The following is a 27,804-nucleotide window of genomic DNA, read 5'->3' as shown; positions in this document are numbered from 1 at the left end:
GTCGGAGTAGTCTCGTAGACGTAGACTAGTTGCACGTCACCATGTAGCCACGCCCTAAAGCATACACTGCTTTATCATCTATTTTACTCTAAATGGGGCCATAATTTACAAAATGAACATCATGATACATTGAAGAAGACTTGATACTAGCAAGTGAGACCATAAATTCATTAGGAAACTGTTTACTGAGACAATAAATCAAGTGAGAAGTTGGGTCATTTTCTCATAGACTTCTATACAATCGGACTTCTTTTTGCAGCCAGTGGAGTCACCCCCTGCTGGTCATTAGAAAAAATGCCCTTTTAAGGCACTTCCGCATTGGCTTCACTTTTCAGACACATCCATGGGAGTAACCATGGATTTACAGTAGAGACGTAGCCGTCGCTATTTCAGTGTGTTTTCAGTTCATGAAAGTTAATTATAACATTTTGGTCGCCTAAAAAGTCTTTCTCGGTGTTTGGTACTAAAAGACCCTTTAAAGAGTCGGATGTTCAGTTTTTCCGGTAAGTACATTTTGTTTAAATGGTTATAAGCCCGTTTTTCGCTAGCGAAAATTAGCATTAGCATTAGCATTATCACGGTTAACCATAGACTGTAAATGCACCGTGCTAACCAAGCTAGCAGCTAGCGTTAGGGTCAACTCCACCCTCTCTTCCAAATATGGCCACTTCTCATCACTTCTGGCTCCAAAAGTCCAAGATGGCGACAGCCAAAATGCCAAACTTGAGGCTTCAAAACGGGAGTTTATGATTGAGCAGCTACTTTTTCAGAAACATAACAGAAGAGCAACTGGTCTGTCTGTTTACAGCACAGACAAACAGGCCCATGTTGTGTTAATAAACAACAGGGACAGAAAAATGAGTTGGTTACCTTGCTGAAGAGTTGGAGTGGTGCTGCTACTAGTTCTATTACTCCCTGCGATATTTAACACTGATCTATTGAGGAAAAAATGTCAAAATGACCGTTGTCTGGTTTTGAATACATAAATGAAATCAAATTATAAACAGTAATGCTGTTGAAACTATGAAAAGTACTCCATACACACAACTAGGAAGGAAGTTTCAATGTAAATACATTGAATGGCTATACTGTTCATAAATAGTATCCAAAAATAGGATCATAATTAAGTTTAAATTTGCAATAAATTCAAGTCAATTCAAGTTTAAATTTTAAGACTGATATTTTTGGCAGCATTGCACAGCATAGAGGAAAAAGAAAACCACGTTTACATTGTTAGTTTATAAGGTCTTAATTTCTTTATCACATTCCTCGATTCATTTAAAAAGCTACAAAGACTTACTAACACAGCTCTGCAGGAGCTGAGGAGACAGATAGAAGGAAGAAAGGGAGGCGTGAAGGGAAGAAGGTAAGGAAGGAGTAGGCACACAGATATCTCAGAGAGCCAGAGAGAGAGATGGACAGATAGGGAAGAGGAAGCAAGAACTAAAAGCAGCTCCAAAATGACGAGGAAGAGATGGCGCGATAGGTGAGATAGAAGGATAAAGAGGAGAAGAGGTAGGTGGGCGGAAGCAAGGAGGGAGGTAAGAGGGTCAGGAGCGGCAGGGAGAGATGTACTGATAGAGAGAGAAGGAGAGAAGGAAGGGAAAGATAAAGATTGGCCTGGGAAGGATGGAGCTACCAGCAGCGCTCAATTATATCAAGAAAGGGGGGGGTGAGGAGGAGGAGGAGGGAAAGATAAAGAGTCAAAGGAAAGAATGAATAGCAGCTGAAGTCGATTCATGACTCTCATAGGAACCTCCATCAGATAATTTAGTCTGAAAAATACAGTAATTCAATGAGTGTGTGTGTGTGTGTGTGTAATGAAGAAGACGATTTCAGTGCTGGGTAGGAGACACACATATATAAGTAGTGTGTGAGAAAGGATTTTATGTAAATATGTACATACGGTAATGTGTGTGTGTGTGTGTGTGTGTAGCTAAGCTGAGATTGGAGTCTGGGGGCAGTGCCGGTGCTTTAGAAGAAGATAAGCAGACATAATTAAGAGGCCATTAATAAATTTGTTAATGAGCACTCCATGTAAAAGAGAGGGAGTAAGAGAGAGGAGGGGGGGGGGGGGGGGTCATGTGTAATCGCGCATGTATGTGTGTGAGCGAGAGAGGAGACAGAGATGGGGAGGCATAGTCACTTTCTATGTGTCTCTCATATTCTATATCAGGCGTATCTGCCGGCTGAGATAAATTATCATTATGAGATATGTCCTGCCTGTGACACATACACACTGTCATCTCCGCTCCATTTGCATAAAGAGGGCTTTTAGCGATGCCCTTGTACCCTCAATGACAGTATCTCTGCATTAGTCAACGCGCGCGCACACACACACACACACACACACACACACACACACACACACGAACACCAACACACACTTCCGTACATTCACAACAGACATGCTCACACATAAATGCTTTATGTATTAATCGCTTAGCATATAGTCATGTTTAAATGAAAGGATTAACTTTAATCCAAGAAGTTGCAAACACTAAATATAAAAATAAACTTCAATATGTGCCAACGTAACAGTAATAAAGACATGTTTAACAGGAATGACTCAACGCTCCACTGACTTATAGAAGCTTATAGTGAGATTTGATCATTAAGAACATTTTTCTGATATTTAAATATAATGCAAACATGATGTGCAAAATCGCATATTGACAAATTTATTTGAGCGTTCCTGACCTTGGGAGCACATTGGTATCTGTGATAAAAGATTCTAAACTCAAGGTTTACTTACTTACTTACTTACTTACTTTACTTACTTTTTCCAGAGTTTTCAACTTGAACTTCTTCAGAGAATGGAACTTGCCTGTAGTGACATTCAGCCACTAGATGTCGCACTATAGCACCAACATCTCAGACCAAAACAAACGTGTGGTGTTCACTCAATAAAGTTGGAAAAAAAAAGAAAGCTCACGAAACTCAGATCAAACTGTCAAACTAGGCGGTGCTGATCAAATACGGATCAAGATTCTCCTACTGCATTGCCTATTTCTCACCTCAAATGTTTCCAGAAACATATGTTAGTGAACCGTTTTGCCGTAATTTGAGAAAGTTTGTGACACGTGGAGGACACAGAGGGACTCACATGCACTAACACGCATGCACGGATGGTGCATGCTACCAAAACAAAGGACAAAGAGGCTCGGATAATGATTTATCGCACAGCCCTAGGTTAGATGCTAAGCTTTCTGCCAAAACATTAGCAGACATCATATCGCTTGCATGGAAATGATTTCTGGCTCATTTCTGTTTGGATTGTTTGAAAATGTCACATAGTCAAAACGGCACAGGTATTAAGTTGAAACTATTATTTAATATTTTTGAGATATTTGAAATATCTGAAATAATCACACCCTTCATACCTAAAATCAGCATAACTAACAGATTTATAGATTGTATGTAGACAGAATGGACAGAAAATGAAGACTGGAAATAATACATATAGAGAACGTCTCCTCCTACTACATGTCAAGGTAAAGTGAACACTCAAGCCTTAGACACAGCATCTTCAAATATTAACCATCTCACAAATACACACACACACACCCACCCTGAGCGTCGTACTGTGTTATGTGAGGCTTTCAGCGGAAGTATAAATGTTAGATTAATGTCAGTCAGGGAGCTGGGGAGCGCTTATGTCAGAGAAGGATGTGACATAGGAAGTTTAAGTACGTGTGCGGGGGATCACAGTTTACATTTGAGCATGTGTTAAGTTCAGCAAGTGAAGCGTTGGGACAGAGGGTTGCGTGCAGGGAGTCACTTGGGGAAACGATGGGCAGTAAAGAAAGAAAGAGAGTTTGCTGCTGTGAAGTTATTCTCCCCTCCATGGAGAGAGATTGATCCTAACTGCAGTATGTTAGCGGACTTGTGGCACGTGCAGAGATGAGGCAGAACTCGTGCTGCTTTTCTACTCTGTTATATATGCAGCGGTTTCCTTGAATGTGCTCGTTTAAGTATGGTGTTTTAAAATTAACCTTTATCTCCCCTTGGAGTAAAATGCCTTCTGTTCACAGGTGAACATATGAGGCTCAAAAAGTCATGTATACTTGTTGGGGAAACGGCTGTAACGCCGAAATTACGTTTCCCTCAGTGGATGCCGATTTTAAAAGGGACTGGCATTCAATTTAAGGGTACTCACAGGTTGTTCTTATAGCCTCCGACGCTGGAGCGCTGCTTTCTGGGAGCTTGAAGCTACAGCGCCCAGACTGTAATCTGTAATGTCAACATGATGTACAGCCTGGAGGTTGTCCACTGACAATGACTTTGTGGACTCACACAATGTTTGTCTGAATTTATACATCCGAACAGGCTTTTTTTTGCTGCGGTATTGTAATCGATCCAAAACCAGAGGTACTTTTCATCACCTGCAGAACACTGCCAGAGTCGTCGTGTCCAATTCCCTGACAGTGTTGAGTGAATAAACAAACATTGGAAATGATAAATGTATCTTGGAAACCTACCCATATGCATATGATATACATTCACATATTTATTTCCTATTTATTTCATTATTTTCCCAGCGTACAATAATGGTTGTAGAAAACGAGACAGTGAGTGCAGCCTGCATGTGTATGTAGGTGGTTGTATTTCTTCACTGGCTGACTTGCATTAGAACTTTAGCCAAACAAGAACCTGGCTTGTCTTCTTCTACAGTATGTGGACAACTATATGTATAAATCTAGATGCAGGGCAATTACATCAGTGACATTCTACTATTTAACTAAATACAAAAGATAGGATGAAGACATTGTTAAAGGAAAACTACACTTTATAAGAACTTGGCTTTATTTTGTGGTTATTGGTTGGGTTATGATAACATTGTACACAAGCAAGTACATTTCTGAGTTCTCGGAAAGCAGGGACCAAAAAAAAAACCAAACTCAGAGCAGTTAAGAAACAAGCCAACAATTAAGCAAATTAGCTTTGAAGGTAAACTGAAGGTGAGTGCACCTGTAATTGTAGTGAAAATCCCCCATGGCACAGGAAAACTGAGTGTTCACAACAACTGCAAGTACAGTAGGGCAAAGTTGATCCAGGACGTCGTTTGTAAATTGTGATGGATGAACAATTTTACAGTTTCTCGTTGATTACATAAAAAAGTTGACTACCCTAGGTTTTTTTTACAACCCCTCTCATCATTTGACTGCTCATGTTTTTTTTGCCTCATCATACTTCTTTTTTGGCGATGTTGCCATGTTCCCACAGCTCAGCAATGAACTCGGTGAGTACAAAGTTATTCTAACTAATAGACTTGATAACCAGGCTACAAAAACCAAACCCAATTTGTAATAAACTGTAGATTTCCTTTAAATATGAGCTTTATTTGACAGGGAACATTAATTTTGTGTTTATATATTATCTATCATGTTACAGTCAATAACCACAGCATTTAGTTAATTGGTTGTTGTCAATATATAAGTAGCCTAGTAGTTATCTAATAGAAGCTAACATTTTGCCACTGCCTTAGAAAAACATAAAAAATATTGTCTGTGATGCCAGCTGAAGGTTTCTGAAGAAATATTCTGGAGTTTAGATCCTGAGTTTGATGCTTGTATGCTAGCTTGGCTAATTGTTCAGGTGGGACGCAGCAACAACCATGGCTGAGTGTGATAGCATGACAGACTTGTCAACCTACGCTATGGACAAAAACAACCTGAATGTAGATGCCTTTAAGTTTTAAGATATACTCTTAATGCCAAAATGCCCTCAAAATAGCAACATTTTTAGCCAACAGCTAGTGCACACGTTAGAGGTGAAATTAGCTACCTGGATTTTTGTGGAAAGGTTGACTTTGCTTAGAGGTTGAGGGTTTTCATTGCACAACAAGAGTTCTTTTGGTGCAAGTAGCCTTTAGAGAAAATCAAGGCTCTTCTATCTTGGTTTCAAACTGTAGCCAAGCTGTTATTGTTCCCTATGTTGGCCAGATAAACATGTTCAGGTCAACTCACCCGGCTCTTCTCAAGCTACAGTCTTTTGGAGTAGAAACTAGGGACTTATTAATGTACTAACTTTTACTTGAGCAATCATTTATGTTTATTCTAACCTTTTTTTTTATTTTTATAAGCTATTTTTGTGTAAATCTGATTCTTTAGTCCACTTCCATGTTGCACCAGATGTTGCTGCTGGGCAATTTTCGACATAACTGCAAAGCGTTTTTTTCCTTTTAAATTGAAGTGTTTAATATCCTTTCCATTTCCACGTTTCTCAGCCGCACTGCTCTCAATCCCCCTGCAGCCTAAAGGGGCTTTGACTTAACTGTAATTACAAAAACCTTACTCCCACACCCGCAGCAATTAGATAGACAAAATGGCTGAGGATTCCCTCCACCACCGCCTCCTGCTCGCCTCACCTTTCCTCCAATTAAACCAAAGAGAGGGAAAATGAGAGAGCTAGGCAACATGGGAAAGCTGATCACCTTATTGAAAACCTGCCTTCATGCCTCCCCCGTCTCTTCACCCGTCTCCTCTCTACCCCTCTAGAAGCCATTATTTATGTACACAGTACATCTCTGGGGACTTGAGAAGGAAGCAATTAGTCTCGTTTCGCCTCCCTGTTGCATGACGATAATGATCGGCCTGACGATAGTCATTATACCCTTACATGTTGGTTCACAAGTTGGTTGCCAGATCGTTTGCATACTAGTCCTTATACAGCAATTGAGTTGTCCACTAAAGAGCCTTCTGAGGATTTTGTAAGATGATGTTAAGTAAGCTCAAGTTAAGCCACCCTGTTGGGAAGCTGCTGCTCTTCTGAAGTGTCCTTGAGTGTCCTTCAGAAAGGCAGGAGCATGCAGCCACTGACCTTAAAATCGGACTGTAGAGTGGTTGATGGAAAAGAAAATTGTTGTAATTTTAAATCCAGAAAACTGGTATTCAGTATAATCTTTAAGGCTGCATACTATATTGCTTTGGTATTTGGTTTAAATTTCATGTATGACATCTAATTCAGTTAGCTACTGATTAGTGTTACTGACTAGTACAGCACATTTGCTGCTTTGATCACTTACTGTGAGCTCGACCTAAAATAAAGAGTGCACCTACTTTACTTAGACTTAACAAAGATGTGTATTATGACTGATATATGAGAGAAACCCATGCTAGTTAAAGGTATGAGTTTTGACCACTAGTAGTGCTATGGAGCAATGTTATAATGGGTATAAAAAAGAGCAGTTTACCTCTTTTTTTGCATTTCCTGGCACCTGAATTTGTTATATATTTAAATTATGTTTATATATGTATATTTAGTAAGCAATATGCACAGTAAAATATCACTTTTGATATATTTCCTTAAAGGGATAGTTCAGATTTTTTAGAGAACTTCAATATTCCTACACAAGCCTCGCACTACACTACAGATCAGCTGTTTGGGTCAGAAAGTGCTGCTGCGGTGTAATACAGTGCACGGCATGCTCAGGAATATGGAAGTTCTACAGTTGAGAAAATTTAGTGCCAAAGGAAAGGGCCATCTGACGGCAAGGTAGAGCGTTGAAGATATTCTAAATATAGCTTACACTTAAACTGATACGTTTTCTTCAGGTGTCTAAAATACATTTTGCTGCTGTCCCTGTCCACAGCAGTATATTGCTCGGCGTCCATGCTGGCACTTCTTCTAATACACTGACTATAGATAAGTACATCATACAACCAAACTTTAAAAAATCCAAACCATCCCTTTAAACCTCTGACTCCTGTCCTGATGTGTGCGTTGGTCTGTGTCCAACAGCCTCATCCAGCAGGCTCACACATTACAGTATGTAGAGCAACGTTGATGTTGAGTCTATTTGATTGTTAGACTTCACTTCATTATGGAAGCACTTGCATATATGAAAGAAGAATGATCATTTTTAGCACAGTATGCATGTAAACAGTACAGCAATGCCTGCTCAAAACAGAATGTAATTTGATCTGCCCCTGAACGCCTCAGTAAATCACCTGCTCAACCGCACTCAACTCTTTCAGCCCTTCAGAAAAATACAGTGAATTACTTTCATCCTCTCGGCTAATGCAACATCCTCCCCTAAACCCAATCCAACCCTGTGCGACGAGTTTTATCACACGGTTTTGTACCCTCGCAGGCAGCCCGCTTTGCTGCAGTGTAATGGAGATACACGACGGCAATAAATGAATCACTAGCAGCGAGCCAGACAAGCTGACCCGCCGACTGAGAGGAAGAAGAGAGGTACTAAAGGGACGACCGGGAGAAGAAAAACGACAGATGAACAGATGGGCAGATGTAGGAGGAGATCACCGGGCCGGCTGGAGATGATGGGGTTGCCCGGATGGGTTTTAAGGGAAGGCCCGTCTCTGAACGCATAAAGGGAATTATCCCCGTCCAGTTCAATAAAGCAGCTTGTATAATTAGAGTGCAGTTTACTAGCTGGAGGGAAATTGAATCCCTCAGAAGCGGGGAGAGAACGGCGCGAGAAAGAGAAGGAGGTAGATAAGCAGGTGAACAAAGAGGAAATTATAAAGAGAGGAAGAGCAGGAAAGAGAGCGTACTGTAGCTTCACCTTTTCCATTATCTCCGCGCGGCAAATTAGACTCAGAGGCACCGGAGCTACTGTACAAACCGTGTGTGTGTGTGTGTGTGTGTGTGTGTGTGTGTGTGTTTTCTCTTGTTTGCTGTGATTAGCTTCAGCAGGTTTAAAAAGTGAAACACACTGCTCTGTTAGGATAACCCCGTCTCACCCGTTCAGTTTCAGCTGACAACATGGGAGCGCTGCAACAGAGAACCACATGCACAACGGCCAGTAACAACTCGACTCCTCCGCCCACTCCCGAGGTGTCAACTCAGGTCATCCTGGTCGGCTCTTTTGTCACGTTTATCGTCGGGTCGCCGCTGTTTGGTGTCTCCAATCAAAGAGCGATTTTACTGGATGGGGAACAGCTGCTTCAATGAGATCAGGAAATAATTAGGAGTAACATTTTGCGAACTGCGTGGCATTTCAGTTGATTGCGGCGCTGCCAACGAGAACATAGGGGAATGAGGATGTACTGCCGCACGAGCGTGTGTGTGTGTATGTGTGTGTGTGTGTTTTGGTATGGGGGCATGAATGAATTGAGGACAGACTGGAGGAGAGAGTCTCTGCAAATCAGTTTAATTAAAGAGTACCGATGCATGAGATTAGATAGGGAGCCTATGGTGTAAAGGATATGATTACACAGTGAGAGAGACACAGATTGGAGATAGAGAGAGAGAGAGAACGGGAAGAAAGAGTTATAGAATGACGACGAGAGATTTGGGAGAAAACACGAGTCACATCGCCGCCGACTCCTTTGGTAGTTGTTGCCTGGGGCGATGCGCGGTATGCCGGTCCCACGATGCTCCTTAGGTTGCCCAAGAACCCAGTGTTTCCTGTCTTGATGATGTGGTACCCCCTGAGTCGGGCAGCGCGTGTTATTATATGTGTGTGTGTGGGTGAAACATCTCTGGCTGCGCGGCCTGTCTGTCGCCGAGCGCCTAATTAGGAGTGTCATCCAGAATCTGGTGACTAGATGCAACATAACTGCCGCAGGACACGTACACTTCTGTATGTCCTGTGTCCTTGTTCGCGAGCAAACTGACTCCCATGTCGCACTCTCCGAGGACAAAGATTCTCAGAGCCACGGGCGACTCTTTAATGTCATGAAATAGAAAGCATGTGCCGCATGGACAGTCTACATTCAAGTCACTCAGAGCTGATCATGTTTCGGCTACAGAGTTTCTTACAGTCTTTTGAGATTGGATTTACAGTCGCTCTGTGTTTGCATTACTCTGCATGGAGTGTCGGATTGAAGATTCTCAGCAGCCAATTTACACCAGTGTCGAGTTAAGCTGTGAATAACAGAAAAATAAATTATATTAACATGTAGAGATGTTTTTTTGGGACTCTTGCAAACCCCCACCGTCATGTTTGCTAAGATAAAGCAAAGAGAAATGAGTGTAAACAAATAATTTTAAGAAACTCCAGAAAAGGACTTTAAGGGTACTCAAAAGGTTTTTTGTTCTCTCACAAAGAAAGGAATCGTTCCACATTTTGGGTAATGCAATTATTTGCTTATTTGTTATGAGTTACATGACAAGATCAATGTGTCTTATGTATGTTTGTTAAATATGAGCTACAGCCAACTGCCCAGTAGCTTAGCTTAGCATAAAGACAGGAAACGGGGGAACAACTAGCCTGGCTCAGTATGCAATCTGCCTACCAGCATGTCTTTAAGGCCTTACATAGATTTTGAATGTATTTCCTACCTTGTAAAACATTTCAAAATACTTTTTTGAATATTTTAGAATCATTCTGAATTGTTCGCCATGGCTTGCGGTCTTGGTGCTCCGTTATTGACTGACTATCAGTGTTGAATTGTGTGAAAGTCAGCAACATCATTGCTCTTCTTGCCCTTTCATTAACAGTCTTTGAGGTTACCACCAGTTTTATCTACCAACACATCATGTGGTTTAATGTGCTGAGAAGTTACAAGTTTATTGTTAAAAATGTAGACGTAGGATAAGTTCCATGACCTATGACCCCTACATGACCTATTACCCCCCAAATCCAACCTAAAGTTGTGAAACTCAGCTGTGAAATTTCTTAGTTTCAGAACATTAGCAGTGAGCTGAAAGCTGACTTCGGGGTACTACAACAAAATCAGGGACAGCACCCGTAACTCTGAGGTAACTTAATCACAAGCACTGCTCCAAAAGTGGTTTATATTAGATTGATTGCATGCTTTTGTCAGCTACAGTGGAAAAAATGGTGTGGCAATCAGCACTTTGATAAGTGAATTTAAATAAGTGAGGCAGTTTAAAAGCAGTAAATATGATGCTCTTCACATATACAGTATGTTCCATTTTCTTCACCAGCTAGGTGCTAACTCTGCCTGTCTGTTGTTTGGTGCTTGACAAGTAGAGTGCCGTGGGTCTATCAGACCTTTTTCACTGAAAACAGCTGCCTGCTGTGGTTGTAAAGGTTGATTAGAGCAGTGAGAGTGAACCAAAACAGTGAAGTTGCAGACCATCTAAAGGAAACTATGAGCTAAAACAGGCTGAAAGGTACCACGGAGCTAAGGAGAGTCTCAAAGTTGGGTGGTAATTCCATTTGGGTTCGTCACTATGACACGTTTCACATATAAGCTATTGTTAATATAAAAATATTTATCAGTACAGCTTAAAATGTTTATGTTATTTTGTCTTCCTTCTGTATTTGTGCAAGTATTGACCTGCAGTTTGATAACAAGGACTGATTAGCTTATTTTTGAGCAGACCCCGATATTCATATTTTTGAACTGAAGAAGCCTGTAGTTCAGTAAGGAGGGATCAGATGGAAATGTATAACAGTATTAATTGAGATAACAGGAAAGAAAGACTTTGGTGATTAGACATTGAAGACAAGAAGCATCTTTTGGCAGAAAAGGGAACAGCCGGATATGATGAAGAAAGAATTTGCGATTGAGCTGATCTCAGACAGTGCGGGGAAGCCTAAATGACAAAGAAGATCAGATAAAGAGCTAAAACTTCACAAATTAAGACAAATCGTGAGAAAAACTTAATATTGTTTGCTATCTTTAAAACTGACCGTGTAAGGATGAGATGTTTCAACCAAGGACAGTGTGAAAGCGTCAACATCTGCCTGATTTATCACCCACACCTTTCTCAAACTATACCACCACAGTGTAAATGACATACGGCAGTAAAATATTAGGTAGGCATGACCTGAGGAAAAGATCATACTGTATTATAGTTCCATGGCTGTTGATTGCCTCATTTGGGAGCTGACGCTGACATAAAACGAACGGGGGGGAAAAAAAAGAGAGACAGAGGAAGGGTTTTAGGGAGAGGAGGAGGAAAAGTGAGGCAGATAAAAGGCGAGGCAAAGTATGTTTCTTTTTACAACTCCTGACACTCGTTAGACGAGGCTTCTTTTATATCTCGTGCGTGCGTTTGTGTGTGTGTGTGAGCGAATGAACGAGAGAGAGAGAGAAGGAGGTGTACGTACAGTGGGAGAGCCTGATTAGCATTGTGCTCCATGTTCCACTGCTGTGGCATTGAGAGAGAGAGAGCATGGTGGAGAAAGAGAGAGAGAGGGATGAAGGAGGCAGAAGTGCTGGCTCAGCGCTGTGCCAAACGTAAGAAGGCGAAGAAGAGAGGAGAAGAAAGGAGGGAGAGAGGAGAAAGGAGGTGAGAGGTGTTCGTTCCATATGTTTAGAGATGAATGAGAGGAGGGAACGGTGTGGGAAAAGAGAAGCAATTAGACTCAGAGAAGGTGAGGTGTTCTCTCTCTCCTCTCTCCTCTCTCCTCTTTCACTTTCTTGCTCCCATACGTCGTGTGATTTTGGGCTGTGCCAGATTAAAGTTGACAATATTGAGAGCTGCTAAAAAAACCCCCCGTTAGTCCAAACCAACCAATCCGGATACAGCGTGTAATTCACCAGACATTCATCACACACTCTGACCTGCTTTAAAATTAAGATCACACAGTCTGACACACAGATTGTGATTTTATGAGACCCATCCTGCACAATGTGACATGTAATTGACCTGTAGGTTATAAGGCTTTAACACACTTTCTCCCCGTTCTCTCTCTCACACACTCACACACAAACACACATAGAACCTCCTGTACTCCCAGTGTGTCTCACTTTGAATTGTCGATTTCAGTTCCCACACACAAACAACAACAAAATATTTAAAAAAAACTGCTCACAAGTGTATAGTTTCATTTGTGAAATAATCTCAGTAGTTTTCTGAAACAGCTGTAATTTTTAGTAAACATTACTCAAACTGGAATAAACTGTGCTTTTGTTGGGGACTATTTTCAGCTGCGGATCGATACACATTTGGTGCTCTACTGAGTATCTACAGCAGCAGGACAGTGTGTGTGGGATTGACTCATATAAACTACATTACCCATGTGGACGGTGATGAAGGAACATGTCAAACGGTACAACGGTGCAGCTATTGACGTGCTTTAAATAGGGTTTGGATAACAATGGAGCGCTACGGCATGCTGGAATTTGTTGAAAATAACTGCACTAAAGAATAACGTCAGCCTTATCCTTTAACAAAGACAAAAAAATGTATGCATATATATATTCATAACATACTGTAACATACTCTAATAGAACAAAAATGAAAACAAACGACTGATAAAAAGAAATAAAAACGTTTAAATAGATTTGAGTATATGACTATTAAGTGTAACGGTAATAAAAATAATATCCCTCATACTCTCCCTCCCTGGGTAGGACTCATTCACACAAACACACACTATAACATGAGTCACAGATCCTCTTTTATTATAACTGTATGGGGGGAAGAACCAAAGGGTTTAATGGGAAATGTTGTCTGACAGGATGAAAAATGTTTTAACGATTTAACAAAATGAAAGAAAGTAATACAGCTGTGATCAGGAGGAATCTGCAGGAAACATGAACGATATCATATGTCAGCCTGAAATACTGGTGTGATGTTAACATTAGGATATCACAATAAATTATAAACCGATGTGTAAAAGCACCACACACAGAGCTGTGAAGTGTTTCTGATAATAATGTGAAAGCAAATTGATTTCTCCTCTCTCTATCAGCGACTCTGGATGAGATCCAAGTGAAGAATTGAGCAAAGAGTCTTTCGGGGTTGTTTAAATTCGTCAAGTCATTGTCGATTCACCCTTCCCTCCAGCCCATTATCCATCTGCTCCTATACACACACGCTCTCACACACACCGTCTCTTCTTGAGGATGAAAAACACACCTGTGTGTGTGTGTGTGTGTTTGCAGGGAGACAGCAATTGGTCATTAACTAATGCACGGTGGGAGAGCGTGTCCGCCGCTGCCGGCCTCGCTGAGGTCAGAGGTCACTGACGCAAAAGCACACCAGCCCCTTGCCGGGGCCGACTCTGCCTCATCCATCTCTGTCAGAGTGTCAGCCAAGAACACACACACTCACACACACACACACACACAAGAATAAATGCATAGAGACACACGTAGGTATTCTCAGGTGGATACATAAACATGCAGGCTTTCATGGTCAGACATGCACACAAACATAAACACGAGGGCAGGTATTGCCTATGCTTACACACACACGCACACACACACACACACACACACACACAGGCATAACCACACAAACAGAGATGGAACATCCGCCAAGAATCCGGTGTTGGTTTCACCTGAATTTTATGTGAACTCTCAGGGGAGACAATTGAGAGAGAGGATGACAGCAGCATGCAAGTGTCATGACCTGTTTTTTTTGTCATGACTTATGTATGTGCATGTGTGTGTGTGTGTGTGTGTATGTATAGACAACGGAGGAGTAACAGTATCTTCAGCTGCACACACACACACACACACACACACACACACACACACACACAAGACAGATGGAATTCTGAGGATGTGCATACATCACAATAACAAAATTCATTTGTATCATTCATTTGTATGTCAGTGTACTCCTGATTTTAGTTTTCTCATCAAAGATATAAATCAATTTTCTTTTAAAATGTAACTTCAGCTGAACTGCAAGGGCTTAGTCACACCAGCATTTTTAACAGTACAAAACTGGAGTTCAACTTCAAGACTTTGGACAGGCAGATTTGTGCTGTTTATCCATTGGAAACCATCTTGACAATATTAACCTTTGAGCCAATGGTAAAACGTTATTTAACCCTCCTAGTCAGGGTTCATGAACAGCATATAAACCATCAATGAATGTTTTATAACACACAATAACACATTATAATGTTGTAAGCAGATATATGAACATTTGTAAGTGTCAGTGTATTTGTTTACAACTATAGATTATCACTAAGTGGTGTATTAACAGTTCACCAGTGCTGTATAATACAATAAAACATAGTTATAACAAGTCCACTCCTTGTTATGTTTATTAACTTTAAAAACAAAGTTATGTAGTCAATTCCCCAACACGTTCAAAAAGAGCAACATAAAGGGAGAGAATGTGTGTTTACTTCATTCAAGTGAAGTTGTAAAGCAGAAATAAATAACCATTGAACACCCAACAGACCGTTGATACTGCAGAGACGGGCACACTGTGAGTTGTAAGTCTGCTTTTACACCTCGGCATGTCTCTTTTGCATCTATTCATTACATTCATTTAAAGAGTTGTGGGAGAACATAATGTTTAGTTCCTGAATGCAAAGTCCATAATTTCTAGATCTGACCAGACCAGACTCATCTCATATTCCTCTTAACAGATACTTCCCTGAAAAATACAATATCAACTAACATGTCCACCTGTAGTTCATTGTATAGCTGACACCAAATACACGCTGGATCCATGTTTTTTTTTCCCAATTTGCAACATTAAAGTCTCAGAGCTACACTCACAATCAATGTGGTCAGAGCTGTTTGAGCATCAGGATCAATTTGTAGCTTTTGGGGTGTTTCCTTCGCATTTCCATGCGTGATATTCATTTCCTCCACTCATGCGTTGCAGTGAGTTATGGCATAATATGCTTTAAGTGTCATCTAGAGAGCTTCTATAGACAGGAAATTGGCTTGTGTTTGCCTCTAATGGCTCTTAAGGGAATATTCCTATTTATCTCTGTATAGGTCAGCACTTACCAAGAAGAGGAGAAATATAACACAGCGGTTAAAAAGCTGAGAGACGTAAAGCGTCATTAAGAAGGGAGGGAGCAAGAAAGCGATAAACTGAGACAGAAAAGCGAAAAAAGAGAGGAAGGTTTCCGCGAAAAGAGATGTTAGTGATGAAGAGAGAAAAGGTGTGTGTGGGTGGGAAGTTTGGTTCCTGGCCATTGACTCTTTTCAATGTTACAACACCAGGGCCATCGGTGATTGATCTCTCCACTCGCCTCCCACCCTTCTCTCTCTCTCCCTCTCTCCCTCTGCCATCGCCCTCCGCTCCTTCGTCTCTTGCTGATTCACTCCTTCGCTTCCATCCCCTCCCTCCGCAAATGTTTTCACGCAGTTTATCTCCATCCTTCTCCCTCCCTCCTCCCGTTTACCCTCTCCTCCTCCTCCTCCTCCTCCTGTTGTTGTCCTCCCTCCCTCCTTTCTTGTTCCACATTCCTCCCTCCACCTCCTTCCAGCTTTATTTCTTTTTTTTCTTGATCCTCCTTTCCTCTTCCTCCTCAGGTTCCTTCATCTTCTTCACTTTCTTCATTCCATCATCTGTCCATCCTTTCACTGAAACTACTCCTCTTCCCCTTTAACTTGAGTTCTTCCTCATCCTAATCCCTTCCCCCTATTCCTATTCTTCACCCCCTCTTTGTCATTTATCACCTCCTCTTCCTCCCTTCCTCCATCCTTCTTCCTTTCCTCCCACCTGCCTTTTTTTCATCCTCTCACCTTCTTCTGTCCTTTCATTTTCCTTCTTAATTCTTCCCTCTGTCTCTCCTTTCTCATTTCTCCTCCTTTCTGCTCTCTCTCCGTCCGTACAGTCCTTTTCCTTCCTTGTCCATCCAATCCTTTCCTCCTCCCCTCTCCATATCTCTTCGTCCTTCTTCCTCCTCCTCCCCCTCAGGTGATATTGGGTCCTGGCCTGGATCCACACTGGGTGGGCGGGGTCTCCCTGCTGATCGTTACTGTAATTAACATCAGTAAAGAAGGGTCCTGGGATACTGAAAACCTCTGCACTGGCTGACTCACACTGCTCTCTGTCTCTTTCTCCTTTGATCAGGCCTCTGCAGTGTTCTGTTGCAACACGAGCTTCTTAAGGTAAAGATGTAACGCTGGAACACTGACTTGTTTCATATCTTTGTTCTGTTTCTTTACCTGTGTTGCCAGAAAACTCGCGGCTTATTGCTGATTTGCACACAGAAAGGAGAAGTTGACATTCCACCAGATTCTTTAACCCAGTGCAAACTCTCATTGAGGGGTTGTCTTTCTGAAAAAATGAAATATGTGGTTCGACCCCCTTCTACGCTATGCTAGGGACTCAGGGATAAAATGTAACCTCTGGCTCTTTTGGCTCTCATTTGGCTCTTTTCACATCAGATGATACAGTGCTTTAGTTCGGCTTACTCGCAAATTTTCAATGAACTAGCATACTCCAGCTGACACACAGTAAACCTGGATGTTCTGGGGCCGCGGGGAATTTGCCCACTTTACCCAGATGCTAATACAGCCTTGCCTGGGGTTTACTATCCGTATTCTGAAAGACTAGCGCTTGTCATTCGAATCCTTTGTAATTTTAGCTTATCCAATAACATCTTCACAACATTGTAAAAAAACATCTATGCTGTTTTGCCCTCCCTATATATTCTCTTATTTTCCACTCGACTGACCTCAGTCTGCTGAGCTGTTGACTTTTAACCCGCAACAAAATAAAAATAGAAAAAAAAAAATACTTTGAACGTCATCAGATGCATGATGTACTTGTAAGAAAATAACCTGTGTTTACATTTTCTTGACATAGATATCTTGCAGCTGTGAAAATAATAACTGTTGTCTAACTGGAGCAAAGGCAAAAGTACTGAGACATTGTTACAGCACTTCAGAACCTCTTAAAGGTGCAGTCACACCAAAATTCACCAAGGAAAATTTTGTTGCATGGTGTGGCCAAAAGCAGGACAGAGAGTGCGAAGGGTTGTAAACATTAACTCTGGGGATAGCGTGGCTAGCATGCTAACAAGAGCAGTCCAAAAAGTTTCAAATCATACTGCATTTAATCAAACATGTACTGTCATTGACCTCTGTCACTGTCCCAACTGCAGTCAAACAGCAGTGAACCTTGTGTGAAGCTAAAGAGGCGGGTCGTTTTGCTAGTGCTAGCCATATAGAAATGAATGGGAAGCAAAATCCAGTCTGAGTGCGTCATTAGGGATAAAGTTTGGGGAGGGATGGTTGGACTTCCTACCAAGAACCAAAATCCTCTTTTTAAAGTATTTTAAAGTCTGGACCAAATCTTAACCAGATCAGAATGGTTGTGGGAAGGTACTGACAGATGATGTCATTGTGCTAATAGGAGCGCTAGATCAGAAAACGCTCATATGGGTCATTTTTGAAAGCTATGACAGACAACTTTCTCTCTGTTTCTTTCCTTTTTTGCTTTCCTGAAGTGTCACCCCCCGTCCCTCCCCGTGCCTCAGCTTCTTTCTTGATTTATGCCCACTGTCTCACTCTTTCTCTCTCTCATCCCATTTTTCTATCTTGTTCTTTATCCCTTTCCCTTATCGTCCGCTCTCTCTCACTCATTCTCTCTAACAACCGCTTTTGTTTCTGTCTCTCTCTCTCTCTTCCTCTCTCTCTCTCTGACTTAATCATTAGGCCATTCATTTAAGCTTTAAATCATTAAGCTTTAGAGCACAGACTGAAAAAGTTCACCCATTGCTTTTCTAATTAATCCACAACGTCTCCTTCTCCCTGACCTATAAGTATATGTGTGTGTGTGTGTCACTCCATTTCTGGTTCGAGTGGTTTCTTGTTCCCAATGAACAGTTTTTCAGTGTGTACTCATGGACAGATGTGTGATTATCCAGGTGTGTTTACTGTCACATTGTCGTGAAAAGTCTCATTACTGTAGAGCGCGGGATTTATGTTCAAGCAGCAGTGCAGGAAGTTTGCCCTCTTTGCAGAAAAGCCAGGAGTGGAGGTCGGGTGGTGGCGTGTCTGAGACTGGAGTTCATGTCCCATCACAACAGTTAATGATTTTCTTTTTAAACCCAAACCATAATCTAAATCTAAATCACTGATGTCACTGTATTCTCACATCTCAGCAGTTGCTTTGGTTAACATAATATTATCATAACCAATTAAAATGATGTTCAAAAACAGATCTAAGTTATTATAAACTGAAATGATCCTGTAAAAGTGCTGCTGAACAGAATTTGGGGTTTTGTCAGCATTCTGTCTGGAAACAGCGTTGATGGTATAAAACCCTCCCAGCTGTTATGTAATCTGATGCTTCCACATTGTTGTTGCATTTATAATGAAATTCACAGAAAGTAATTTACAGTAAAAAAAAAAAGCTTTGGTTTTCCACCTAATGTAGTCCATTTACATGCATCACATTTGAATAATTTTTTGGCCCAGATCCCAATCTGAGACTTTTTAGTTGGGCGTCTGCCAAGGCCAATACAATACTAATTTACCTAAATGTTGATTACACATGAATCTGATACATTAAAATAACAGGTGTAGCCTACTAAATTTAGGGCACCATATTTTGCTTTGATCAGAATAATAGAGGTTCTGGTTTGAAACTGCTGAACACTGATAAGCTTAAATCATTTCTATTTTTGAAAGAAAGTTAAAGCACACAAACCCCACAATGACAAATAGTCATTTTGTCATCCAGTTACTCACAGAATTAATTAGTGACAACGGACATGACCACCGGCAATGTTTGTCATTTTACCGTAGCTGGCGAAAGAGACTGTCTAAAAGGTTGCCTGCACATTTTGAACACTGTTTTCTGCTGAGAGACTACAGATTTGTGAGCATTGCAGTTTAGTGAATCCATGTATTTTGAAGGAAACACAATAAAGAAAGGATGATTGATTGTGTTTATTTATACCAATATGGATCCATTAAAATGTGTCCTAGATCTCTATTGAGGACATATTAAAATGACTGAGATGTAATAGAAGGTAATAAGGCTTCCGGTTACAATTCTTAACATGTGATAATTTTAATCCTATCACATACACACAAAGCCCTCACAGTGTTCTCCTCTCCTCAGCTCTACAGTCTCTCTGGTGCTGTTTGTACAGTGGCATTGATCTCCTTTTGGAATACAAAGTCTGACACATCAGAATTAGATTTTCTCAAATGTCAACTTGATCTCCCTTCGCTAAGCGGTTATTTTTCTTTTCCACTTTTAGCCAAGTCCAGGTGCAGAGAACGTGTCAACGAGTATCTCAGGAGTCACCGTTTGGTCTCCGTGTCACAGTTTATATCATCGCTGTGCCGTTCATATGATCCATCCTGTTAGTTAATGACAACCAAAACACACATGGGAGGCAGGTAAACTTTCAGCAGGATTGCACTTCATCACTTTCATCGCTATCGATTTAGCTAAAAGCTAAAAGTTGGAGTGCGGATAGACAGAGAAAGAGAGAAGTGATCGAACGGGAGAGAAGGAGAAGCAGTTTGTTTTGAAGGCGTCCCGCCCCTTTCTCTCTCTCCATCCTATGAGGGATGAGGCTGCCGGCGGTTTGGAAATGATTGATGGTCCTTCTAAATATGGCCATTACCATATAGGCTTCCCCTGCCTTTATCCCTATTATTCATTGTCAACCGGGGCCACTGTGAGCCCTCTAATTTTATGCAATTTAGCTGTGCACTTAATGTGAATGGTGAAATATGAAAATGTGAGAACACGTGACGCGCTCTCTCTTCCTGAACCCAGATGTTTCCAAGCATCTGGGAAGTGTGTAAATGAGAAAAATGACTGTGATCTGAAAAAAAAAAAAATCTACATATCATACTTGCTCTCATTTCGATACAGGATGTGTTACTGCTTTTGTGTCTGCCGTCGAGCGTTTACCATTGGATGCAATAAATGCTGGGAGATGAAATACTAGCAGTTGTAAAATCCATATGTCCATGGATTAATAGCTTCAGGCTCTCGCGCTAGTGGTGAGAAAGACAATATTAGAATCAGTGGGGAGTAACAAGCTTATTAACTCCGGAGAAAGCCGAGAAGTGTTTCTGGGACCAGCGTGCAGAGGCATGTTAAGTCGCAGCAACCGTGCAGGAATTTGCCCACAGAGCTATATTTGATAAAAGAGAGTTACACTGAAATGACCTTTGTCCTCTAGCTGATGAAAGGACAAAGAATGAGGTTAATATTTAGGCAACATACAAATTGCACAGGAGCTACTTTAAGTTTGAGGATGCGTGCATGCTCATGTGTTTTACGGTGGCAGCAGTGCAGGCAAAGACTGGAAACATCAACACTCTGTTACTGGATGAACAGCGTGCAACTGTAAATTACTGCTGCTTTGTTGCACGGCCTCAAGGAGTAATTACTTGAAAAGATTCAACTGTGCTTTGTTTCCACCTGTCAGGCAGCACAAAGAACAATCTGTCAGCCAGTTGACTGAGAGTGTTGTGTTACAATATGCCTATTCAATTCTGCTTGACGGCTTAAAGAATGGACAGAAACAGCTTCTGCAGCACCAGCGGAACATGCAAGGCAGGCTGCAGGTCTGCTGGTGTCAAATGTTAGAGGTGATTTTTGGATGTGAATTTCACCAACAAGTAATTATTTTTAAGATATTAGTATGCTTGCCAAAAACAAATCAGCCACTCTTTGTCAGGCTCTACACTCATGTGTGAATAGGGTGAGTTTGGGAGACCAAACAGGGCAGTTTTTCCAGACTTCCTTCATGTTCAAACGAATGAAAGGTGATGTAAAAATCACTTCAAACATGTTTTTCTTCTTCAGTGAATCCAAAGGGGAAAAGGAATACTCTTACATTGATGTAGGAGCTTCCTGTTGCATCATCTTTATTGCATCAAGAAGAAAGAGAGTCTGTGACTCTAATACATACACCATACTAAAACTATACAGTAACTTCTGAGATATGTACCCATTTCAAGTATAGATCTTGTAGTTAGTATACAAGAAGTCAGTTTATCATTTTATAAAATCAGGAAATGATGCTGTAGTATGTATAGTGAACATGGGTATTAAATGTATGAAATGTATTTCCAGACAATAAGTTCTTCTAGTTCTTGAGAACTGGAAGGGCTCCAAAAGAATCATAACAACTCCTGTCATATATATATATATATATATATATATGAGTTTATTTGATATATTTACACAAACACTCACCAAGCACTTTATTAGGAAACCTGTGCAATCTAATGCAATCCAATACAACAGCTGCCATAAATCCTACTTTTACGAAGCTTATACATTTTCATTTTTTGTTGACATTGTCAGAAAGGTGATAATTCTACTTTATGTTTATTATTAAGATTTTCATAATTGTGTTGGCTTGTTTAGTCGAGACACTCGAAGGCTGATTTACTGTCAGGTGATGCATTCAGGGGCAGTCTTGGTGCAGGCTTGAGAAGTTATAACGACATTTCTCTGTTGATTACATTCGGTTTTTATCCTTGATAGTATGTAATGATTATTATCTACAGTACCAGGCAATAGTTTGGACACACATAAAAAAAAACAATGTACCTGAATGTTACATGTTCTACTAATGTGTGTCATCCCATCATTTAGTGTAACTCACTCCTATTTCAAACCCACGTTTTTGGTTCATTCTTCTTGCCTTATTTGAAGATTGTTGAGTAAAATAATAGTAATTCCTTCTTTCTAAAGTCCAGTATATGACTCGTAAAAAAAGTATCACTATTTTTCTTCAACTACATCAGGATCCTGTCTACTCTTATTTGTTTTGGACTCATTTCGGGTGCTGTGATGCATGAAGCTGCTGATTCTCTCTGATGAAGTTTTCAAGACGCAAATTCTGCTGAACGCTGAAACAGTTCACCAACTACGATGACTATAATTCATCGGCGGCGGCGGCGTCAGTGATGGAGCACATCTGTTCTCCCTGGTGTTTGACTGTGCGTCTGTGCTGACACAGACTGAAGGGAGAACATTTAAGATGACGCCCCGACAGACAGATGGAAGTATAATAATCAGCTATTGTCGCAGTGCCGTCGGCTTCAAGTCGTATGACAGACTTTAGTGACTGAAAAAAAAAGAAAAAGAATTACGGCGCTAAATGAAACATCAATAACAAATGTTCAACGTGTCCCACTGCCACTGAAGTGAACTGACAACCTTTGGGTAACATATAAAGACACTCACTCCCCTCTATCTATCTCTCTTTCCTTCATCATGTGCCCCTCCTCCTCCTCTTCCTGACATGTCAGTCATTCAGCAGAGTGTCTGTAGCTCTAAAGTGACGTTTTATTGATGCTCTGCTTTAACATCACTTTTCTCCCCCTCTTCTTTCTGCGTCACTCCTTCCACTTCTTCTCCAAAGAACAAAGAAAGAAAGGCAAAAGGGGAGAAGAGAAGGGGCTTTAACTGTGAGTTTTAACAAATGCTAAAAAGCCACTTGACTGGCTGTAAATGATGAGAGGACACTTGAGAGGAGAAAGTAAAAGAGAGAGGGATGAGGCGACAAAAAGACATCCACCAGTATTATGTGTGTGTGTGTGTGTGATGACAGACAGACAGAGATTGTCCTTGGCAGACCAGTGCTGCTTCTTCAGCCAAGCCCATTCTGTTGGAGGTGTCCATCACACTACACACACACACACACACACGCAAGCATTAAGAATTGCAGTGTGCAATGGGGGTGAAAATAACACTAGCTGCTGCCCAGCTGTCATCTGACTCGGGGCATCGGGCAGCCGGAGGGTTCAGGGTGACTTTAATGGTTGAAATTCTTAATACGTGAAATTAGTCCTGCTCTTTATTAAGGTCACTCCATAATTGGCATTGAATGTCTGCGGGATTACCAACTCAAATCCTCCTCGCGCATAAACACACACCACCGCCACCACATGTTCTTGTAGGATACGATGCACTCTGATAACACATCTATTGTCCGTTGGCTAATGCTTCCCAGGATACGTTCTAATGTGACAGTGTGATCGCAGTCCACAAGAACATGTATTTGTTTGAGTCCCGTGGTCTCATTTCAGAAGCTTTTCCACTCTGCCAAGAGGAAAACTCTAAGGGAAAGTCTGCGTTCTTGTAATCTTGGGCAAAATTGTTGACACAAACATGCTCAAATCAGCAGCTTTAATCCCAAAATGTCATTGTGAGCTTTCAAAGCCCCCTTCAGTTCAACCCTATAGGCCGGATTCAGGCTTTAACAGGCCCAGTGTTTAAGCCCTAAAAGACTTAACCCTGGATCAGTGCTTTGCCTCTGTCACAGCCCTCTGAACAGGGGCGCTTCAAAACTCTTAATGATTCAAGGAGCCCAGAGAAACCCAGGGGCCCCAGAACAGGTCATGAATTATAGATAATATGTTGTTTAGAGGGCCAAACATTTCTAGAAGGATCCATGGGGTTTGATGCAGGCTGGTCTGGGCAGCGTCATTAAAAAGTACATTGATATAGACATAAATACACGCAGCTTCCAACCAGAACAATTTGTTCCCAAACTCCTCATCATCATAGTTGCCAAATTATTATTCTAATATTTGTTATAGTGTGTCTTAATCTCTTTTGACCTCAGCGAGAGACTTATGTACTAAGGTTCAGGCACATCACTGAAGTCTCACTTACATTAGGAGATTGGCATCAACTGCTTTATCCCTGCGCCATAATCACTGGCTCATTCACCAGCTGACAAGTACGTTCAGTTATATTTATGTACATGAATGGCTCAGATTCTTCTGAGGGCTCCCTCAAAAGGTAGAACATTTTCCACCAAATCTAACCAAATCAGTCACCACTCTAAGACCCCAGCAGACAAGCAATCTAAATTTGACCTTGAATATGACCGAACAGATTACAGAGGTCACCCTATCGGAAAATATGGCAGTAAAATAATTTGATTGTCTTCAAACCATCAATCACAACTGCTGATCATTTATGCTCCACTAGTGGAACAGTCTAACATTTTCAGTCTGTCAATGACCGTTCTGGGGAAAGATATCACCAAATGTACTGCCAGATTGCCTTGAAATTTTTTTTATGACTTTTCCTAGTCCTGGTGATTGATTTTTAATTATTTTGATGATTATTTGTGGTCCCAGAGGATGATATCTAATGACTGATGAGTGCCAAACCTTATGCTTAAAGCAACAGTAAAGCAAAAATCCACTTTTGATCAACACCGTGGTCAATGTCATGCTCTAAAGGTCATGGATATCCACGGTCCCCAGAGGACTAATCCCAATGTCTTCGGTGACCATCAAGCTGTTCTTTGGTGCCATTGTTTGGCCAGAATTTCTTGGGAGCATTAAATGGAAAACCTATGACAGTTTAAGTTACATTTACCTAACACATTCATGCTGTATTTTCAGTGTGGACAGAATATAAGTTGTTTTTATTGAAGATAGAACAACCATCACTTTGAGAGTCTGGTTTTACAAGCCAACATTGAATAAGGTGAACTACAGCAGAGCTACAAACCCAAATAAATATAGCTTTAAAACTTCAGTTTCTTATAATGAAAGATGTTGAAACAAATTCATCAATCCTCAAAACTAAAGGGATATTCACATATTTTATATAACCATGGCAATAAAATGACTACTGGTGACCTCATTCTCTGTCTCTGGTTCTCTGTTTGTTTAGTGTGTTTGTGAGTGTGGGCATTTAAACCTTCAGTTTAACCAACATCCTGCCTCAGGTATGACTCAAGGCGATTTCCCCTGCTTTAAGAAGTAAATTCTACATGGATTGAGTAAGAGATGTTGTGTGTGAGTGTGCGTTGGCTGCGTGACGGCTCTGCACCAATAGTCTTGCATGTCCTTGTGTCTGAGCAGCATTTCCCCTGAATGTTTTGGAACACAGCATCGTTACCAAACAGGGATATACGGAGGCGGAGTCACGCTAAAGGTCAACATCAGCCTGCATTCTGTGTGTTTGTTGCTCTGCTCTGCACTGCACTATGGCAGATGCGTTAAGCAGCACATGGCCTGGTGTGTGGCCTGAGGCTTAATTTGGGATTAACACTCAGGATATTACAGATTACCACACTCAACGTTTGACCTTCTGTGTCTAGTCAGCCAGCGATGGGTGGTTGAGCTTTTATCTTTTATAGTTACAGCGACTCCATCTCGCTGCTGAGGCCAGAGCCTCCAATGAAAAACACTGAAACATGTTGTGTCACACTGTCAGCATGAAAGGCAGGATTACACACCAGCATTTCTTTGACTAATTCACAGACATCAAGGCTTAACTCAAACCCTAATGAGCTTCAATTCCACAACTCTTTGAAGTTGGCAGAAAGCATTAGCTTTGCAACAAAAAAGTTGAATATTTACTTTTTACTTTTTATCTTAACATCCTTTGTCACTTTAACTTTGTCAATTTGCCAAATTGACATACCATAATTACAAGCATAAAAACATAGGCATGCTAGCGCCTTTTATTGAGGTTATACTTAGGCACAGAGCTAAATGCTAACGTCATCATGCTAACCTGCTCACAATGAAAATGCTCACGTGTTGATGTTAAACAGCTATTACCATGTTCACCATCTTAGGTTGGTATGCTAACATGCTAATTAGCTCTAAACACAAAGTATAGCCAAAGCTGATGGGAATGTCAAGTGTTTTGCAGGTGCTTGGCCATAAATCAAAATCAAATCCCAATATTGGACAAATAAAAATTTTGACGTGATGATGGCACAAGATGAAAAGTCAGATGATCACTCAAGTTATTACAATTCATCCTGAGGGAACATGAATGCCTGCACTAAATTTCATGGCAATCCATCCAAGAGTTGTTGAGATGTTTCAGTCTGGACCAAAGTGGTGGACCAACTATCTGACTGATCATCATTGTGATCCCTAGAGCCACTTGGCTAGCATGGCTTAAACCTGCAGTGCAGAACTTACTTACTCACATACAAATGGATGTCAGTTACATTCACGCCCTCGCCAAACGAATTCACACAATGCTGATTAAGCCTATCACCACTAGATAAATCTGTCTGTATTTCACAGTATACCAGAGATTTTAATCTGGTGTCAGGTTTGACATTCCCACGCTGGCCAGATGAATGCATATTGCACATGCTATACGGGCAGAGCATGTACACTAGAGACTTCCACTGGCCGAGCTGCCTGGTTAGCTCTCTGCTAACTTGAATGGGGATAAAATAATTTAATTGTGCAACTCTTTTAGACTTTCCAAATGTTGTCAGACAGAATGGATAATGATAGTGAAATGAGTCATGTCATGTGAGGCTCAAAACAATTTAACAAGTTCTACAGCTGCAACAGTAGCGACTGAGTAGGCTACAGCGGAGCATGTGTCAACAGTGTTTTTGTAATTACTCTCACTGCCAGAAGGGGGAGACAAAAGTCCCACACCCCAGCTTTAAAAGGAGATATATATTGTTTGGATCTGGTTGGGTTTGTTAACAAAAATAGCTGAAAAATGGCTACTTTGCACTCAGATGCCATTAATCTGTTGTGACTACAAGGCTAGTGTTGGGGGAGGGGGGAGTCTCCCGAGTCGAGCTTTTCCTATTCTTCCCATTCTACTGACATGACATGACTGCAGCAAAATAAAAGCAGCAACTGAGTTGCATTATGGAAAGTGTAGGATCCAGTGTTTTTGGAGCTTGACACATATCTCAAACTCTGCTGCACTAATTTTGACTGCTCTTTTTTAAAAAGATGTCCCTTGCAGATTCCATTAGCAATAAGAAAATTAAACTTAATTTGAAGAAAATTCCTAAAAATATGCCATGTTCCTTCATTTTTCACGTATTTCAGGGAGAGTGTATCTCTCTTTCTCGCTCTCTTTCTCACACCCCTGCTGTCAACTCAAGGCCAACTGCCAGCTGCCCCCGTACTTCTCTGTCCTCATCCATATTTGATGCTTCTCATTAAAAGTTGATTGTGGAAACACTTCAGCATTCTGACATTCCTTCTGATCCACTATTTAGTCTCTCTCAGCACTTCGGAGTGAAAGAGCCCCTCAGTCATGCATGTATGGCCTGAGAAAAGAAACACAACTCAACACACACACACACACACACACACACACACACACACACACACACACACACATAAGAGGTTAGAGGAAGACACGTCAACTTATCTGTAAAGCATTGGCAGAAAATGAAAATGCCTGATTGGATCATCGAAACAAATAGTCTGATGCCTCTGAGTGCATTGAGTAAATGATGACAGTTGGTATTTG

At 41.0% G+C, this 27,804-nt stretch overlaps 1 protein-coding gene across 2 annotated transcripts in view; it reads left to right on the top strand.

The window, feature by feature from the left end:
• The window catches only part of fgf11a (fibroblast growth factor 11a), a 91,620-nt gene that overhangs the window by 17,155 nt on the left and 46,661 nt on the right, over positions 1-27,804 (top strand). Inside the window, exon 1 of one of the 2 annotated variants that reach the window (XM_067580954.1) lies at positions 352-503. The exons of the other annotated variant lie outside the window; for it this stretch is intronic. Within the exon in view, the coding sequence (XP_067437055.1) occupies positions 488-503 (16 nt within the window). The 5' untranslated portion in view covers positions 352-487. Of the gene's footprint in view, positions 1-351; positions 504-27,804 lie in introns of those variants that run through there. 2 annotated transcript variants of the gene reach the window in all.

Source organism: Thunnus thynnus, chromosome 22, assembly GCF_963924715.1.
Source record: "Thunnus thynnus chromosome 22, fThuThy2.1, whole genome shotgun sequence".
NCBI classification, from domain to species: domain Eukaryota; kingdom Metazoa; phylum Chordata; class Actinopteri; order Scombriformes; family Scombridae; genus Thunnus; species Thunnus thynnus.
Note: the sequence above shows the minus strand (reverse complement) of the source record. Positions and strands in the feature narration are given on the sequence as shown.